The 20,079-nt window shown below is 35.4% G+C and overlaps 1 protein-coding gene across 1 annotated transcript; it reads right to left on the bottom strand.

The window, feature by feature from the left end:
* Window positions 1–18,201: 18,201 nt before the first annotated feature.
* LOC142640321 (putative F-box protein At3g23950) lies at window positions 18,202–19,548 on the bottom strand. The gene has a single exon (XM_075814381.1). The coding sequence runs from the start codon at window positions 19,546–19,548 to the stop codon at window positions 18,202–18,204; it is 1,347 nt and encodes a 448-aa protein (XP_075670496.1).
* Between the last annotated feature and the right edge of the window lie 531 nt (window positions 19,549–20,079).

The raw sequence follows: 20,079 nt of genomic DNA, 5'->3' as shown, positions 1-20,079 counted from the left end.
AGCATATGTAAGGAAAATAAAAATGTTACAAAACCTAATTTCAACAAAAGATTTATGTGCAAAGAAGGAATGCAATATCACATAATTTGTAAGGTGAGTAATAATAACTTCTCATGAGTGAGCAATATAATAATTAGATGAAGTAGCAGTAAAATGAGTCAAGACAAGGTTGCAAAACTTCTAATGTGTTTGGATAAGAGCTGTACTTATAAATAGTAAAAGGGTCGAAGATGCTGTACAAGCTAGCATTTTAACCCAAAACGTACACAGTCCCATATAAAAAAAAAATAAAAAGTTCATATTAAACTACATAGACTCCAATATAAACCAAATTCACAGTATCAAATACCAATACCAAACTCATTATAACGAACCGGCAATTAAAAACTCCATAAACGTAAAATCCAGTCAACGAATTGCACTTAAGAATAAAAATCTCAAGCATCGACAAACATTGGAATGCTGCAATTCAAAACTTGATGAAATACTCCTCATTTGACAAATTGGAGAAAGCTTTTTGTGGTTCAAAACTAAACTAACAATCGAGAGGAGGAGGACATTCAAACTTCGATAGGAGTGGATCGATGAATTGGTGTTGGCCATGATGGTTGCCCAAGTAGGAATATAGATGACACACGCATAGACACAGTGGCAGCTAAGGCACAGACCCTCGTTCTCAAGTTGCACGAGACAATGTAATTGCCAAATTGTAAGAAGATAATATCACCATCGTTTTGGTGGAAGGCTATGAATCTCACAGGCCCCTGGAGCTCCTCCTCCTCCTCCACTTTCTTATCGAAGAAGGTAGAACATTCTAAAATTATGCCCTTGTAGCAAACTGTGTATTTCAACGACCATGTACCGCCTGCATTATCGTCATCTACAAGTTCCCAAACAGAAATATTGCTAGCATTGTTTTCACAATCACAATATCAAAGTCTACAATTGGGAGAGCGGTATATAGGGCTATAGAATAGCCTGAGGCGCCCTTGGAACACTCCAAAGGATATGAAACACTCGATAGGCAAGATGGGTGGATCGATATAACGAAGGTGGCACTGTTGTGGATCGAACACAACAAAGCCTTTGGTCATTCCGTTTACACTATCTACATCCGCCCAATGCAGCATCCCATTGCAGGCAACAACACCGAGTCGCTTAGACATAAAAGAGAAGCGATACAATTCCCGGGGTGACTCTACAAATGAGTTGCACCATTCATTAGTCTCAGAAGAAAATATCTCCATCCGTAACTGAGTAGTCTTATCTGATTCGGTGAGAGAATGAATGCGCACCACCTTATATCTATAATTGGCATTTGTAATACATTCTTTGTGAGGTTTGCACATAAAGCCAACCAACATGGGTCTGTTGAAGCTTGACATTATGGGCGTAGGCCGACGCAGAGGAAGAGTGAGCCATTGTTTGGTAAGTGGATTGCAGATGTAGCAGTCGCCGTCTGACTTACAACACTGCAGAACTTCGTTGCATACAAGCAATAAGTCGTTGAACGATGCCTCAATGCAAAGCTTATTATATCTTCCAGGTGGAAGAAAATTGAGAAAATCAACTGCATAGCCACTGCGGCCAAAGTCCTTGATGAGGGACTCAGAATTAGAATTAATATCGGATGGAAGAACCATGAACTTATCGTAGTGCTGTAACAAAAAAGTAAAGGGCTTTGAGGAGTAGTAATGTTTACCAATATGGTAGCGATGGTTAATGAAACCGATAATAAAGTAAGGATGGGAAATAAGAGAAAACCAGTGCTTTGAGAGGGACATGCATAGGATAGCAGATCGGCAAGGCAGTCTATAAATGATCTCGAACAACACATCATCAGGAAGTTCTTCTATTTTGCTTGCCCATGTAGATAGAGAAACAAGCGGAACAAAATCCACCGCCATGGAATCAAGCAACAGAAGCAAAAGCTAATACTCCTATATACATATATGTTTGTTTTGGAAGAAAAGAAGTCTAGCATTTTCGTTTTATTTATACCTTACACTGCTTAATCCTTGTACGTGTTGGTGTCCTTGTTTGTTAATAATCTGTAATAGAGTTTTAAACTTACTACTAATATTTTGCTACATAAGTGTTATTAGTCTCAAAATTTAACGCTTAATTTTTTTTTTCTTGATTTATTTATTGTATATATGTGTGTGTCAAAAAGAGAGTTTTAAACCTACTACTACTCAGTAAATTGAAGAGTTTTAAACCAACTACTGCTAAGCAACATAGAGCATTTTAAACAAACCATCCTACTATATATATATAGCACCACACCAAAACCTTCCATCCGGTTTACTGTTTAATGAATACATTGTGTTATAGAATGTTTTTATTATTATCACTCTGTTTTAATCTTTTTAATACGTAGTCTGTGTTGCTTCTTTCACAATGTAATTTTATAAGAGGTGGTTTGGCTAGATAATTTGCCATCATGTGTTTAGGGAATAACCTCAATAACATGTTCTATAATTTTTACTATTCTTTGAATAAATTCTAATATATTTTTCATAAAATATATATAATGATTTAGAAAAAATGGATGATTCTCCTCCAGTTCATTTGTGCAGTTTTGTGTAAAGAGTGATTGAAGCACAATAGAAGCTTGAAGAGTTATTGAAGCGCAGTACGAGCTTGTTGTTAGTTTTGCAAGAGTAATTATTGATCTGATATGTATATTTTTCGGGGTTGAGAAGAAGGGTTGATTGGGGGGTTTTACCTTGAATCTGTATTCTGTGGTTAAGACTGCTCTCCCTCTTGTAGCCACCCAAATATAGGGTGATGCAGGTCTTTAAATCGATTGTAATCTACTACAAAAGATTTTGGGGTGGGGGATGTATATATAGAGGTTGGAGGTTATAGGTGTGTCAACGTCAATTCCTTATTTCTGTCTGATTATCCTGTTAAGTTGTCTTGCCTAGATGCATAAGAAGATGAGGGTGCGTGTATAATATTTAGTCTGGTTTTAAGGCTCACATTCGAGCTGCACTATAGTTTGTTCTTTTAATGACTTATAAACTGGTTGTGGAGAGAGAGAGTAGTTCCTTCTTGATCTTAAGAGAGAGAGAGAGATAGAGAGGGATTCAATGCACTAGGTTCATAACCAATTCTTCTAGAGACACATTTTGCCATAACTCGTACATGTGTTAATTTGTGATTGAATTATATCACTTATACATAGAACCACCACTAATACTTGATAGAGTCGGCTCAAAATATGAGACAAGTAGGCAACTGCCTAAAGCCTTCAATGATTAGAGACCCCTAAAAGTCAAATTAATAATTTATTAATATTTAAAATATAAAAATAGATCTCACTTAAAATAGTAATTATTTTAGGCTTTGCAATGTATTTTTTTGACTAAAGAAGGTAGAGGCTTTGCAATGTATTAAGCCAACTGGAACTTGGTGAATAATCCAATCACCACATAACACAACACGTGTATGCTATGGTAAAGTGTGCTATAAAGTTTGTCTCTAGACTTTTGAGGTTTATATATAACTGGTACAACACATTTCATTTGTTCTGTTTGGAACGGAATTACCACTGAACCTAATCCCTTTAGGTGGAGAACTCTCCCATCTGTTGCAAACTGACTGACTAATTAAAAGTTAAAAACTGTTTGCACCTGACATTCAAGTTGATGATTGGGCTTCTGCCGTTTAATCTCAAAAAGTTGATGATTGGGCCTTAAGCGGACCAAGTATATATCAATTGTCACATTTGCATATTCAATAACAAAAAATATATGTATATATGTTCACAAATTCAAGTTTACACATCACTCAAGAACATCGCCACAACAACTACTATTATTTGGAAAAACCCAATAGTAAGAGTGTGTTTGGTTAGAAATTTCTAGTATCGTTATTTAAGTTTTGTGTGGAAATACGTGTAGATTAAAAAGTATTGTAAAAATACGTGTTTCATAGTTTAAATATTGAAAATTGTTGTTATAAATTTACCATTGCCATCCCGTGAGTTTGAATCTATATTTTTAAAAAATTCGGATTTAGAATAAGCTCAACTCAAAATTTTTTTTTTTCTCATTTTTTATTAAATGCACTGAAATAGACCAAACTAGACTATAGTGGACCGACTAGACCGAAGTAGATCGAATAGACTGAAGTGGACTGAAATGTACTCAATGGACTGAATTGGACTGAACTGTGCCTAATGGATCGAATAGACTGAAATGGACCTGAATAGACCGAAGTGTACCCAATGGAATGAGTAGACTGAAGTGGACTGAAATGGACCAAGTAGGCCGAATTGCTACTCTGATGGAACCAGATGATGATTCTACTAAGTTGCAAAGAATTACTGTTGAAAGCAATGTACAACTCACACCAACATATGCATTCATGGAATACAAAATGATTTATTCAATGACTACTACGAAGCAAGAAAAGAAGAAGATACCAAAAAAAAAATCTTTAAAGTTGCAAAACAATCCCACTAATTTTAGAAAAACAATATTTGCATTTCAATTTTTTGATTGGAATCCTAATCTGCAATCAAAGAAAAAGATACACAAACTTGTTTAAATCTTCTTATAAAAATCTATGAAAGATACATCTCTTCAAATTATACTATGCATTTATGCAAAGCAAGTTTTCGGTTTTGCTGTTAAACTATAATGGTATTAGATTCTCAAAAAAATAATGGTATTAACTAACCACCCTACAATATCAACTATATATCCAATTAAAAGAATAGCCCCACTAATTCAGATAATAAACTATATAGCGGCTGCCGGCTAGTGCAGCAACTGTGCAGTCCCATGATAGTCCTTATGCCATGTAACCAACAGCAATAGTAAGTGACACAACCAACAGCAACAGTAGCTGATACCAGTGGCTAGAGCCTAGATGGCTAATACAATGCAGCAATATACTAGCTGATATAATGCAGCAAGACACCAACACATGATAGGGTAGACCTTATCAATAAACTACAAGTCAATTACTTCTACGAAGACAAGAAAGCAAGTGTGGGAGTCATGCTAAGGAAAGAACAATAAACTTAGAAAACATTCGTTTTGAGATGGCCTTTTCAATATCAGAGACAGCATATGTTTCAACGACAGTTGTACCATCATCAAGACTATCAAGCCAAATACATCAACTACGAGGTTGGGTATCTCGGCAGTCCTTAATAACTATCACCAAAAAACTATAATCCAACAACATTAGACTTGTAAGCTTGCACTGAACACTACCACAATAAAAGCGCTATCAGCAGACCTTCGAAAATTATTTTGATAAAAAGCAACAGTTCAGCAAAATGTATAATATATCATTAGTAAATATTGAGCACATTACAAGATCTGCAATTCATTTTACTTCAATTCACTGTAACGGGCAAAAGAGTATCCTATGAATGCAAGACACATCCAGACTCCATCATGCCTGAATGCATGTATGATAAACCCCAAGACATGGCCAAATTTTCAGCATATTTGGTATGAAAAATTATCCCATAAATAGACAAGCTAACACAATAAGACATAGGCCATTCAGTTGTAATTATAGCTAGCCAAACAAGGAAAAAGAAAATTAACAATACTGATTAAACAATAATGATGATGGCTGTGAGTGTGAGCGTGAGAGAAAATATATTAAAGCCAGTGCCATTTACTTAAGTATAAACATAAGGAGGATATTAATCACAGAAGGAAAACTTTTGTATTATTATTTTATAATAGCAGAAGGAACACTAAGGAAATAGAAAGAAGAGGGTGAAGTGATTGAGAAGAACAATATTGTATACTTTTTGGTAACTAAATGGCTAAATGCTAACATTTAGAGAAATTATAAGATCAGACGACATGACTTCGTCTTCGATTGTCATTTGATGGGAGCAGTATAATAATCAACAATGGAGATGATGCAAAAGATGACTTCGATTGTCATTTGATGGGAGCAGTATAATAATCAACAATGGAGATGATGCAAAAGAGTGGAAATTACATTGCACTAGCAAGGTTTAATACAGAACGGTACAAAGAAAACATAGGAATAAATATATGATAGAAATAACCAACTGATAGTAAAGATTTATACCAGTAATCTGCGACAGGTTGACACAAGCAAATGTGCAAAAGAAAATTCATTGCTATGAATTACATTGATGATGACAATGCCCAACCCACTCAAGAGGAGGATAAGGGAGAAAGCCAACATAATTCATGCTAAAACTACAATGTCAATGAAGCAATTCTTGTCTCAAAATGTCAATTTGAACTCTTGGAGGCTTTCAGGCCAGGTTTATGTCATCAATGGTCAGTGTGTTGGGGAGAAATTATGCTGCAGGTACCCAATATTAGAATAATCAAACGAGTAGATTGCCATTGTTAACATATGTTTTTTTCCTGATTTAATTGAAAAACTCATTTTATTGGTCATACCTGTAGAGTGTAGGCACACATGGACAGAAAATTCAAATAAAGAGGAGCATCACAAGCACAGGATAAGGATTGCTAGGATTCTTCAACATGTAATTTGGCATTTGGAAGGATAATGTTAAGCAAGGCAACATAGGCTATGGCTTAGGTTTTATCAAATGCTTAACCCAAAGTAAAGGGAAAAAGTGCAAAGGAAACTTTAGCGTCATCAGTAAAAGAAACCACTTTAATTAGTAAAACTCATAACAACACATGGCTTCATTTGCTACATGGGGCAACCATCAGTCATCACATTAGCTTTTGGTCTTCGTCAATTCTAACTACCCATACCTAGACAAACTGTCATGAAACCCTTAAAATACATACATACATACATATATATATATATATACACACACAAAGCAAAGAAAAATTTATGTAATCCAAAACCAAAAACATTGGAAGATAAAAGGTGTAGAAAAAAAGGTAAAAGCTGTTAACTGAAAAAAGTAGTACAGATTTTACAGGCACAAACACAATGTAGCTGGGGTTACTGGCTTCTATTCTAACTGTAATTTGTAATTTGCTAGCCATTTTCAATACCTTTGTCCACATGTAGTAGAAGGCAACAGAATTGTCAAAAAAAAAAAAAATTGCCAACAGTTTGGTGGAAGGGTAGCAAATCCACAGGGGGCTGGTGCTCCTTCACTATCTTAACAAGCCTATCTAGAATATTATGAAGAGTGCTGTTTATTACACACTCGCTCTTTCACACAAACTTAAACACACACACACACACACATGAAATGCACTAAATATTGTGACTTCCCTATTCTAAAATCTTGACCTTGAAGTAAACTTTGTGTTTTGAAATCCCTTTCTGCAAAGACACCTCTGCAAATTGCTTGACAGCTGCAATATTTTCTCAATTTCCCTCTTCTTATATCCCTGTATCATCTTTAACCGGAAGGAATCCTGCTTCAAGATCATCCAACTCCCCCTTAATGTAACTTATGGTGTTCTCCAACCTTGGCTTCACAAAATTCTCTAGAACATTAACTCTATGATTAGTGGTCTTCATTGCCTTATTAGTGTTAAGAATGATTTCTGCAGTGAAGTGAGCTCAACAAGTACCTTAATTGCTTTTACATAAGCAGCACAACAGAGCTGAACCTGTAGTCCACCTCTAGCCATCCAGTTAGGTCATTCTTGGTCTCACCATCATTGAAAAATTCAAACTTCAGGAGCTTCAAACCAGCAACATTTTCCTGCTTTGATCAAACTTCAAGAGATGCATTTTGGATATTCTCGAGGACAATGTACTGTTCTCCCTAGAAATATACCTGGCTTCAGTTTGGGCAAATGAGGAGGTCTTCATGATCCCTCATTGATTCTTTCTTGGAGACATCTTTTTAAGAATCTGACGGAACTAGCCTGTTAAAGCATCCCTCTTCTTCTTGAGAAGAGCATGAACTCTTGTAGCACTGATAAGGCAAGCTTTCATGATCCCAAGCATTGTTACAGTGGGAACAACATTCAAGCACTGGATTTGGCCAGACACCTTTCCAAATATTTAAAAATAAAAGATAATAAAATTGCTTAGTGCAATGAAGCATAGAAAGATATGTAACAATAATAAAAATTAAATTTCACAACTGCTAGCTATATAGTTTATAAGAGTTGTAAGAAAATATGCAAGGAAAATGAAAATTTTATAGAACCCAATTTTAACCACAAATGTATTTGCAAAGCAGGAATGCAATATCAGATAATTTGTAAGAAGAGTAATACCAGCTTCCCAAGATAAGCAATAGAATAATTATATGAAGCAGCAGTAACATGACTCATGACAAAGTTACAAAACTTCTAGTGCGTTTGGACAAACTTATTTTTATTGGCTCAGTCTGTACTTAGAAAAGTTCATATTAAACTACACAGATACCAATATAAACCAAATCCATTATCAAATTCATTACAAAGAACCCACAATTAAAAACTCCATAAACATATAATCCAGTCAACGAACTGAACTAAAGAATACAATCTCAAGCATCTACAGACATTGGAATGCTGCAAGTTAACCTTGATGAAATATTGAAAAGCTTTTTGTAGTTCCAAACTGACCTAACCAGAGTAACTAAACTAACAATTGAGACGAGCAGGGCTTTCAAACTTCGTTGGGAGTGGATGAATTGGTGTTGGCCATGAAGGTTGCCCAAGTAGGAATACAGATTTCACATCCATAGACACAATACTAGGCAAGGACCAGATGTCCTTCGTCTTAATGTTGCACGAGACAATGCAATTTTCAAGTATCTGTAAGAAGACAAAATCGCCATCATTGGGGTGGAAGGCTAAGAATTTCACAGGCCATGGGAGCTCCGCCCCTCTCATTTTGAAAATAGGATATTCTGGAAGTATTTCCCTGAAGTAAACTTTGTGTTTCAGTGACCATGTGCCTGCATTAGCGTAATCCCCAAGTTCCCAAACAGAAAAATTCATGTCATCGCCGGCGCAATAAGGACAATAACGAGGTGGAAGTCTGCAATAGCGAGGGCACCGGATTATAGAATTTTGGAATATCCGAATACGCCCTTGGAACACTCCCAAGGAGATGAAACAACCACTAGGAAAGATGGGCAGATCGATATAGCAGAAGTGGCATCCTTGTTCTTGTGGATTTAGCACAACAATGCCTTTGTACTTTCGAGTTTCACTATATACATCTATATCAAGCCAATGCAGCATCCCATTGCAGGCAACAACAGGGTGTTGCATAGTCGACTGTGAGAAGCGATTCAATTCCGGTGGTGACGGAACAAATGAGGTGCACCATTCACCTGCCTCGGAAGAAAAAATCTCCACCCGTAACACAGTAGTAGTGTTATTAATATTATTGGGTGATGAAGATTTAGATGGACAATGAATGCGTACCACCTTATATCTAAAATTGGCATCGCATATAAAGCCGACCAATGGAGTCGAGGCAAAGGTCATGGGCGGAAGCCGAGGAAGTGTAAGCGAATGTTTGGTATATGGATTGCAGATGTAGTAGTCGAAGTCGAAGACGCTTGTGTTCTTTAACCAAAACCGTGAATCATTGCTGCATACCAGCAATAAGTCGTTGAAAGCTGCGTCAATACGTAGTTCGGACGCAGGAGGAAGAAATTTGAGAAAATCCACTACTTTGACACCGATTTTCTCATCCAACTCAGATGGAACAACCACGATATCACCGAAACGCTCTAAGAGAACAGTAAAGGGTTGTGTTGCACTTATTGCATTGCCATTGGTTTGGTGGTGGCGGTGGCAAATATAGGCGGGAATAAAGTAACGATGAGAAATAAGAGAAAGCCAGTGCTTTGAGACGGACTTGCACTTTGCAGCTGATTTGCAAGGCAGTCGACAAAAGATCTCGAACAACATATCATCAGAAAGTTGTTGTATTGATGGAATGCGACATGGAAATAATAGAGACGCCACCGATGGCACCGAACCTGAACATCCTTCTTTTCTTCGTTTGAGACGCGGATTAATCATCATCACAAATATTTGAGAAGCAGAATCGCATATATTTGTTGAGAGTAAGATAAAAAGAACTGGAGCGACACGTTTTTATTTATATATCATTTACACCGACATGGATATGTCGGTTTCAGTTTCCTTCTCCTTGTCTCACTATATAATCCCATCCATTTATCTTAATTTAATTTTGGGCAATTGTTAATGTTGTTGTTTGCTCACTAGCTAGCTATCCGGCCCATTTATTTTAATTTTGGGTAATTTCGGTTTCCCTGTCATGTCATGATGATCTCAGTCATTACTGACAGAATTTTCTCTAATAAAATTTATCTTTAGAGAATGATTAAGACATGAGAAGAGTTCTTTTACGAGGACATGTTATGCACGCTATATGTTCTTGTTATACAAATTATATTTTTTTAAATAAATTTACTGTCATATTATCATGTCATTGTTAAGTACAATTTTTTTTACAACGAAAAAGAAAAAACAAAGCTTTGGGTTGGCCCAAACTAGCCCAATAGATGTTGATTAAGAAAATTCAACTCAAAATAAAGAAAAATTTAGCCCAAAAGTTTAAAATTTAGCCAAAAACAAAGGAAAAATTAGCTTTAATTGTGCTAGGCCAATCCAGCCCAAAAGTTAGAAAAATATAAAACCAACCACCGCATCACATAGTGTAGCACTAAAAAAGGGCCTAAAACCACACCAAACCGTGCCACAAATGATTTTCTGTACCATTCTTCTTGCTCTACTTTATACTCCACGTTTTAATTAAATGCTAAATTTATGTCTTTTATAATTTCAATTACCTAAGAAAATAAATAAAACCATAGTACTCCCACTGCCGCTACCACCACCACCAACCTTTGTCAATTGCCACTATCAAGAGCTCTGACGCTATCAACACCGCCTGTCATGGCTGACCACTGCCAACTCACTTCATCCGACGAGAACCATCACTTTTCCATTAGAACAACCCATGGATATGTCGGTTTCAGTTTCCTTGTTTTTGTCTGACCATCCAATCCCATTTATTTTAATTTAATTTTGGGTAATTGTTAATGCTGTTGTTTCCTCACTATTTGGCCCATTTATTTTAATTTTGGGTAATTTCAGTTTCCCAGTGACTATGATCGATATAGTGCAATTTATGTATAATCAATCATCAATATTCTCACTCTCCTGATGAATTTTATTTATAAATTGTTCTTTCATATTGATGATCATGACTAATTTTAAGTCAATGAGAGACTCACACTAATAGAATTTTCCCTAATAAAAGTTATCATCAAAGAATGATCAAAGCATGAGAAGAGCTCCTTTACGGGTCCATGTTATGCATGCTATAGGTTCTTGAATATAAGCACACACTTTCAGAGCAAAAGCAGAGTAATTTAGGTAGATAGAACCAGTTTATGGTAATCTATCACCGTCAAATAGGGGTGTTCACTAAACCGCTCAATCTGCCTGATCCCACCTAAATTGACCAAGGCTGCCTACAAAATGAAGTACTTGCACCATACTGCACCCTATATATTGATGGGTAATTAAAAAACTGTATCGTCCATATGAGTCGTCCACAAGAACAAGGTTCATCCAAGATAATGATTTGGAAGGAAGAAGGAAAAATAGTAACACCAAGGAGAAAGGTCGTCTAAGGAGAAGACAAATTGTCTAACAACAAGAGACTGTAGACAACCAATAAGCCTTAGTAAATTCTAAGGTGTTCTCTGCAACCCAAGATGGTTGCACCACGATCCACTATTCTGAAACATGGGATGAGTTCCCCAAAATTCGCTCCACTCTCCCTACTAAGTCCACACATCTCCCACGATTATAGTGGCACATAATAAGTAGACTCACTCCAAACTCTCTATAAAAAGGACTGAGCCTCACCAAGCCAAGGTATGCACAACTATTCATCCACTTCTCATACTTGATTTCTTAAGAGAAATACTGACTTAACTATCAGAGGGACCTTGGCCAGTTCCACCCTGGTCACCTTCGATAGTCTTTCTTTCTTTTTCAGGTTGTTGATCCACCATTGAGTTCAAAGCATACAGTGTATCATCCCAACACTTAAATATATATAGTTAGATTTTTTTGAGACACCCACGTGACCCACCTACCCCCTTTTATTTCCCCACCACACATTATCATCTCACACTCTCACTCTCTTGGCCGGTCAACAAGGGTCATCTCCACTTTTTTTTTCTTTGTCATTTTCTCACAAATACAAACACTCCTCTATCACTCTCTAATCCTCTCCCACTAGTGTACCTCATTTACCACCATGTTTACCATCATTTTTCTGGCAAGATCACTGGAAAATCTTTAAGAACCTCTAAGCATCTTCATCCCTTTTATCAAAGGTAAAAAATTCTAATCTTTTTGGTGAGTTTATATGCTTTTGCTAGAGGCTTTCTTTATCTAAGCTTTAATAATGATACCCATGTGATTTATGAGCTTTGGAAGTGACAATCATGTGTTTATATGTATGGGTTTTGTCTTGGTGGATTTATTAGATGAGTGAGTTTATAGTTTTTACAATGGTGGCTATTTAAGGTTTGTTGTGGTGAAGAGTTTGGGGGGTTTTTGACTTTTTAATGTGAAATAGATTGTGAATATAATTTTTATTGATTATTTGGAGCTAGTTAAAAATTCAAATTTTTTGTCTTGGAGGATATTATGACTTTAGTGCCATGGCTCGATTGATGATGTTATATAAATCTTGTGGAAACTATATAAACTGTTGAGGTTTTGATGTTAGAGATAATACCTTGAATGATTTGAGTATAATTAGAGTCTATGCTTTGTGAATTAATTTGTTGAGAAATTCTGGAAGTGGAATACATTATTGATGAGGTTAAATATTAGGCTTGTCCAATTAATTGCCTATTTGATGATTCCTAATTTGTAGCTAGATACAATTTCAAGCTTTATGCTTATTGTGATAGGTTTGCTTGATATTGTTAGGTTCTAGTTAATCTCCTTTGGAAATTTTTGAGAATAAGGCTTTTGCGGGTTGTAAGGAAAATAGTTTTTTAATGGGATTTTCTGAAAAATAATCATGTTCCATAAACGTTGTTTTTGGGTTAAACACATTTTGGAAAATTATTTTGTGGAACAATGGTTTCTTAAAAAGTATTGTGTTGTGACCCTATTATATATGACTATATATGAAAAGTGCATCATATTTGGTATTTCATATGGGGAAATGCATGAATATTTGACATGGAAAAAGAAAAACATTTTTGAATTCCTTTGATAGTGGATTTCATTGACTTATGGTATTATTTGAAAATAATAAAGATGTTTATCTTAACTTTTATTATTTGGAAAATTGATAGAAAATCTTGTTGACAAAGAATGAAATTGAAAAAACCTTATAGACTTTATGGAAGTTTTGGTTATTTAAGGTTACTCTGAAATTATTTGTGTCACACCCCGAACCCAAAAAGGTCCAAGGCATGAGAAAAACATCTCAAAGGTACCCGTAGATTTTTCCTTTTTGACAATTCAATTCAAACAATTCATATCAAGTACTAATATTAAGAATTATCATAATAATTTCATTAAAGATACTCCCAAAGTAAGTTAGAGTTTTATGCAATAATTATAAGGACCATTGGCCACAAAAGAATGGAGATCTGTATAAATATGATTGGGATAATTACACTTTACCCACATGTGGTTTGCCTCTAATTTGATGTGCCTACCTGTGATTTAACTTTTGACACTTTACCCACCTATGGTTTCCACCGTGTAGTCTCTGTTATCCACCTCTGTTAAAAAAAGAGATAAATATGTCTTTTTACACCCATTTTATGTCTCTCTCCTCCCAAAACAAGAAAAAAAAAAAGGATCAAAATATGGTATTAGTTTCTCACAATTCACAAACATGAAGAACATACACAAACGTGAAGAACATAAACCCAGAAAACTAATACAAATTAAATCAAGCAATACCATCAAAGTACAAACCACAGATCTATCAAAATATAACTAAAAACACAAGAGAAACAAGATCAAAAGTGGTATTGACCTCTCCCTCAATTCACACAAATTTTGAACATGAAGAACATAGACCCAGAAAAAATCAAACTGAAATCAACCTCCACAAATATATATTTGCCTTGTTGTTTCTCTTTCACCACAATGGTTGCTAATTTATTCAAAGAAAAAAAATCTCCACCTCTCCAACACCAAACCCAACCATGGCCGACTACTCTCTCCAAACAATATGCTCAAACAATCTCTCCAGCCATGGTCGACCACTAATTTGCTCAAACAATCTCTCTCCAAACCCCAAACCCAGCCATGGCCGACCACTCACAGCACATCTCTGCCGCTCTAACACTACCTCAGATGGTGGTTCTCCAGCTCGAACCTCCCTCTCACCGGAATCTCTATCTTAACCCAATCTCAGCCACTACCATCTCTCCACTTCTCTACCCGATCTTTCCGAACCTAACTCTCAAACTCACTCTTCAATCTACCACCTAGGAGGGACATAAGCGGCGCGTGGAGCTCCAAACAGTGGTGTGGAGGCCCTGCACAATCAGACCCACTCGAATCTGCCTCCGCACAACCTCAAAGTGCTCTATGTGGTCTGTTTTTTTTTTTGTTTTTTTATTTGTGCTACATAATTTGTATCAATTTTTTTTTTTTAATTCTTGTTGATGTTGTATTTGAAAGTTGGTGGTGTGTGTTAATGTAGGAACTATCTAGAATTGCTCCCTCAAATCCCATTTTTCACAATGGTTTGTGTGTTTGGATTTGAGTTTTTGGCTGGGTTTAGATCTCGTTGTTGCCGGCGTTGTGTATGTTATGGTGGATCTGCTAGGTTTGTGTGTTTAAACACACAAGACATCAATTGAAAAAGAAAAAACATATTCATTGAGTGAATCAATCAAATCAAACTCCACATAACATTTGGGAGTGAGTGTGTTTTGATTTGTTTGGTCTTTGATTTTTTACATATTTTGTGTTAGAGTAACGGCTAAGGGTGAGGTGGGTTACGGCAGAGTAATGATGGAAACCATAGGTGGGTAAAGTGTCAAAAGTTAAACCACAAGTAGGCACATCAAATTAGAGGCAAACCACAGGTGGGTAAAGTGTAAGTCAAGCCTATCTAAAGTTATCACCACTATAACCAGCTTGTCTTATTAGTGGGAATAAAAGTTATCACCACTATTAGATACAAAAGAATAAGTCAAGCCTACTCTAGGATGTACATTATCTAAAGATTACTATCACAAAAGTCCAGCCTCCATCAGTAATTAGTCTAACTATTGCTAACCACAAAAACCTGTCTCAAACTGATCGTTGTCTACTTTGAAAAAGTTTGTAAAAGAATGGGACGAGACAGAGCCCAATAAGTAGCATAATTAATGGAGTGAAAGAAATACAAGTTTCATGATGATGAATATATTACAAACAGGTGCTAATTTGGGATTTCCAATTTGATTTATGAAAAATCAATTTCGGTAATAACATGACAAGAATGATTTAAATAGTTTAGCACAAAGCTCCTTAAAATGTTTACCATGAAACTACATTATATCTATATATATTGTGAGCAGTAACAATACCATTCCAAAACTAAGAAATTTAATTTAACCCAGGGTCACAAGACAAGCTATCATAAAGATGTTAGGTGTACCACAAAGACATCAAGTTATACCACAAAGACATCAAATATGCCATAGAGACAAGGTGCCAAGATACCTATGTCACAAAAACTGCGGCATTTGGCTAGGTAATCACACTTGTCACAACACAAGGGTAAAAACAACATAAAGCTCACAACTAAATGAAATTGAAACTCGTAGTTCATTTCCAAGTAGTTTCATAAAACTTTATAATATCCAAGCATTTCACAAAGTTCCCAAATTGTTCAAAATCATTTCTTGTCAACAAGATTTTCTATTAATTTCCTAGAAAATACAAGTTAAAATAAAACATCTTTAGTATTTCCAAATAATACCAAAAATCCATGAAATCCATTATCAAAGGAATTCAAAGATGCTTATCTTTTTCCATGCCAAATACTCATGCATTTCCCCATATGCAATATTAAACATGATGCAATTTTCATATGTAATCATATATAATAGGGTTACAACACAACACTTTTTAAGAAAGCATAATCTCACAAATAATTTTCCAAAATGTGTTTAACCCAAAAACAACATTTATGCCTTGGGTTGGCCCAAACCAACCCAATAGGTGTTGATTAGGAAAAGCCTTCCCAAAATAAAGAAAAATTACCCAATAATTTAAAATTTGGCCCAAAACAAAGAAATAAAAATTAGATTTGTGCTAGGCCAATCCAACCAAAATTTTGAAAAATATAAAACCGACCAAACCGCACCGCATCACACTATAGAGTGCAGTGCTAAGAAGGGCCCAAAACCACACCAAACCGCGTCGCGAATAAGTCCAAATCTTTTGTACCATTATTTCTACTCCACTTTATACACCACAAATAAAAACATGTCACGTGTCGACCTATTTAATTAGATTCCAAATTTATGTCTTTCATAATTTTAATTACCTAAAAAAATAAATAAAACCATCGTATTCCAACTGCCACTGCCGCCACCACAACCTTCATTGATTGCCACTATCAAAATCTTTAATGCCATCAACATTTCCTGTAATGGCCAACCACTACCAACTCACTTCCTCAGACCACAACCATCACTCTTCCACTTTGTCCCCCTCAAACCGATAGTGGCAGAACAACCTTCACCGGTTACCACTATCAAGAGTGCTCTTTTGGACTTAAAAATGACTCAAAATAGAAAATAAGATATAGTCATGACTCAAACACCAAATTATCTAAGCCATACTATATAATAGAATAAAATTATATTCTTATACACCATCTTTATATTAGAATAACATTTAACCCATCAAAGAAAAGAAAAAAGAAAGATAATAACTTAAAAACACAAAGCCAAATTGCATCCAATCAAAGTACAGTTTTGAAGAACATGTAAATTCATCAACCTAAAATAGAGATACAAGAAATAAAAAATCCACAAAACGAAAACATGTGTGAGTGAGAGAGTAATAACATCTTTTGTGTGAGAAAATATGTATAGAATGAAAGAGGGAATAACAAATTTATAGTAATATGATAAGAATAAGAAGATCCAAAATAAAATGAAGAGGAAGGGATAGAAAAAGGGTGACATTAAAGTTAAGAGTAGCGAAAAGATGAAAATGTAAAAGAGATGGGGAAAGGTTGGAGGAAGTGTAACAATAAGGTGTAAAATTAATAAGAAGAAGAAAAGTAAAAAATAATTAAAAAATAGGCAGATGATGTGGCTGCTGATGTAACTCAATAGGAATATAGCATTTGTATGCTACATTTAGAGTTGTAAGAGCATTCCCATCAAGTGTGTATAATGCAAAAAATTTGGCATTTGACACACCAAACTCTAAAAAACCATTTTCATCAAGTATTTAAAATGTCGTAATATTTGGCATTGATGAACAGTGCAAGCTCAAATTTAAGACTGCACTGTTCACAAATTGTAAAACTTATATTGTTTTTTTTATTTAGGTGGGGCCCACTTTCTTTTAAAGAAAGAATAAAATTGAATGAAGTTGTAAAAAAAATGAATAAAAATATTAAAAAAAGAATATTTAAATGAAATTGTAAAAAAAAAAAATCAATTTTTGGTATATTATAAAATAATGTGTTAAAATCGTAAAAGTAGTGTTTTGAAACTGTAAATGCTAAAATTTTTACAATTGTTGATGAGAATGCTGTAAGCATATGTAAGGGAAAAAAAAAAAAGATGAAGTAGCAGTAAAATGAGTCATGAACGTGTTTGGATAAGAGCTGTACTTATAAGTAGTATAATTAGACAAGGTTACAAAACTTCTAATGTGTTTGGATAAGAGCTGTACTTATAAATAGTAAAAGGGTCGAAGATGCTGTACAAGCTAGCATTTTAACCCAAAACCTACAGTCCCATATAAAAAATAAAAAAAAAAGTTCATATTAAACTACATAGACTCCAATATATAAACCAAATTCACAATATCAAATACCAATACCAAACTCATTATAAGGAACTGGCAATTAAAAACTCCATAAACGTATAATCCAGTCAACGAATTGCACTTAAGAATAAAAATCTCAAGCATCGACAAACATTGGAATGCTGCAATTCAAAACTTGATGAAATACTCCTCATTTGACAAATTGGAGAAAGCTTTTTGCGGTTCAAAACTAAACTAACAATTGAGAGGAAGAGGACATTCAAACTTCGATAGGAGTGGATCGATGAATTGGTGTTGGCCATGATGGTTGCCCAAGTAGGAATATAGATGACACACGCATAGACACAGTGGCAGCTAAGGCACAGACCCTCGTCCTTAAGTTGCACGAGACAATGTAATTGCTAAATTGTAAGAAGACAATATCACCATCGTTTTGGTGGAAGGCTATGAATTTCACAGGCCCCTGGAGCTCCTCCTCCTCCTCCTCCTCCACTTTCTTATCGAAGAAGGTAGAACATTCTGAAATTATGCCCTTGTAGCAAACTGTGTGTTTCAGCGACCATGTACCACCTGCATTATCGTAATCTACAAGTTCCCAAACAGAAATATTGCTAGCATTGTTTTCACAATCACAATATTTAAGTCTACAATCGGGAGAGCGGTATATAGGGTTATAGAATAGCCTGAGGTGCCCTTGGAACACTCCAAAGGATATGAAACACTCGATAGGCAAGATGGGTGGATCGATATAATGAAGGTGGCACTGTTGTGGATCGAACACAACAAAGCCTTTGGTCATTCCGTTTACACTATCTACATCCGCCCAATGCAGCATCCCATTGCAGGCAACAACACCGAGTCGCTTAGACATAAAAGAGAAGCGATACAATTCCCGGGGTGACTCTACAAATGAGTTGCACCATTCATTAGTCTCAGAAGAAAATATCTCCATCCGTAACTGAGTAGTCTTATCTGATTCAGTGAGAGAATGAATGCGCACCACCTTATATCTATAATTGGCATTTGTAATACATTCTTTGTAAGGTCCGCATATAAAGCCGACCAACATGGGTCTGTTGAAGCTTGACATTACTGGCGGAGGCAGAGGAACTGTGAGCCATTGTTTGGTAAGCGGATTGCAGATGTAGTAGTCGCCGTCTGACTTACAACACTGTAGAACTTCGTTGCATACAAGCAATAGGTCGTTGAACGATGCCTCAATGCAAAGCTTATTATATCTTCCAAGTGGAAGAAATTTGAGAAAATCGACTACACTGCCACTGAGGCCAAAGTCCTTGATGAAGGACTCTGAACTAGAATTAATATCGGATGGAAAAACCATGAACTTATCGTAGTGCTGTAACAGAAAAGTAAAGGGCTCTGAGGAATAGTAATGTTTACCGATTTGGTAGCGATGGTTAATGAAACCGAGAATAAAGTAAGGATGGGAAATAAGAGACAACCAGTGCTTTGAGAGGGACATGCATAGGATAGCCGATCGGCAAGGCAGTCTATAAATGATCTCGAACAGCACATCATCAGGAAGTTCTTCTATTCTGCTTGCACATGTAGATAGAGAAACGAGCGGAACAAAATCCACCGCCATGGAATCAAACAACAGAAGCAAAAGCTAATATACTCCTATATATATATATATATATATATATATATATATATATATATATATATATATATATATATGTTTGTTTTGGAAGAAAAGAAGTCTAGCATTTTCGTTTTATTTATACCTTACGCTGCTTAATCTTGTACGTGTTGGTGTCCTTGTTTGTTAATAATCTGTAATAGAGTTTTAAACTTACTACTAATATTTTGCCACGTAAGTGTTATTAGTCTCAAAATTTTACACAATTTTTTTCTTGATTTAATTATTATATATATATATGTATGTCAAAAAGAGAGTTTTAAATCTACTACTACTCAGTAAATTGAAGAGTTTTAAACCAACTACTGCTAGGCAACATATATATATATATAGCACCACACCAAAACCTTCCATCCGGTTTACTGTTTGATGAATACATTGTGTAATATAATGTTTTTATTATTATCACTTCGTTTTAATTTTTAATTTTCTTTTATCCTTAAGTTGATGTATTTTGTTGTTCCATGTTGCATA

The sequence above is a fragment of the Castanea sativa genome, chromosome 6, assembly GCF_040712315.1.
Source record: "Castanea sativa cultivar Marrone di Chiusa Pesio chromosome 6, ASM4071231v1".
Taxonomy (NCBI): Eukaryota; Viridiplantae; Streptophyta; class Magnoliopsida; order Fagales; family Fagaceae; genus Castanea; species Castanea sativa.
The sequence above is the reverse complement of the archived record's forward strand: the minus strand, read 5'-3'. Positions and strand labels throughout refer to the sequence as shown.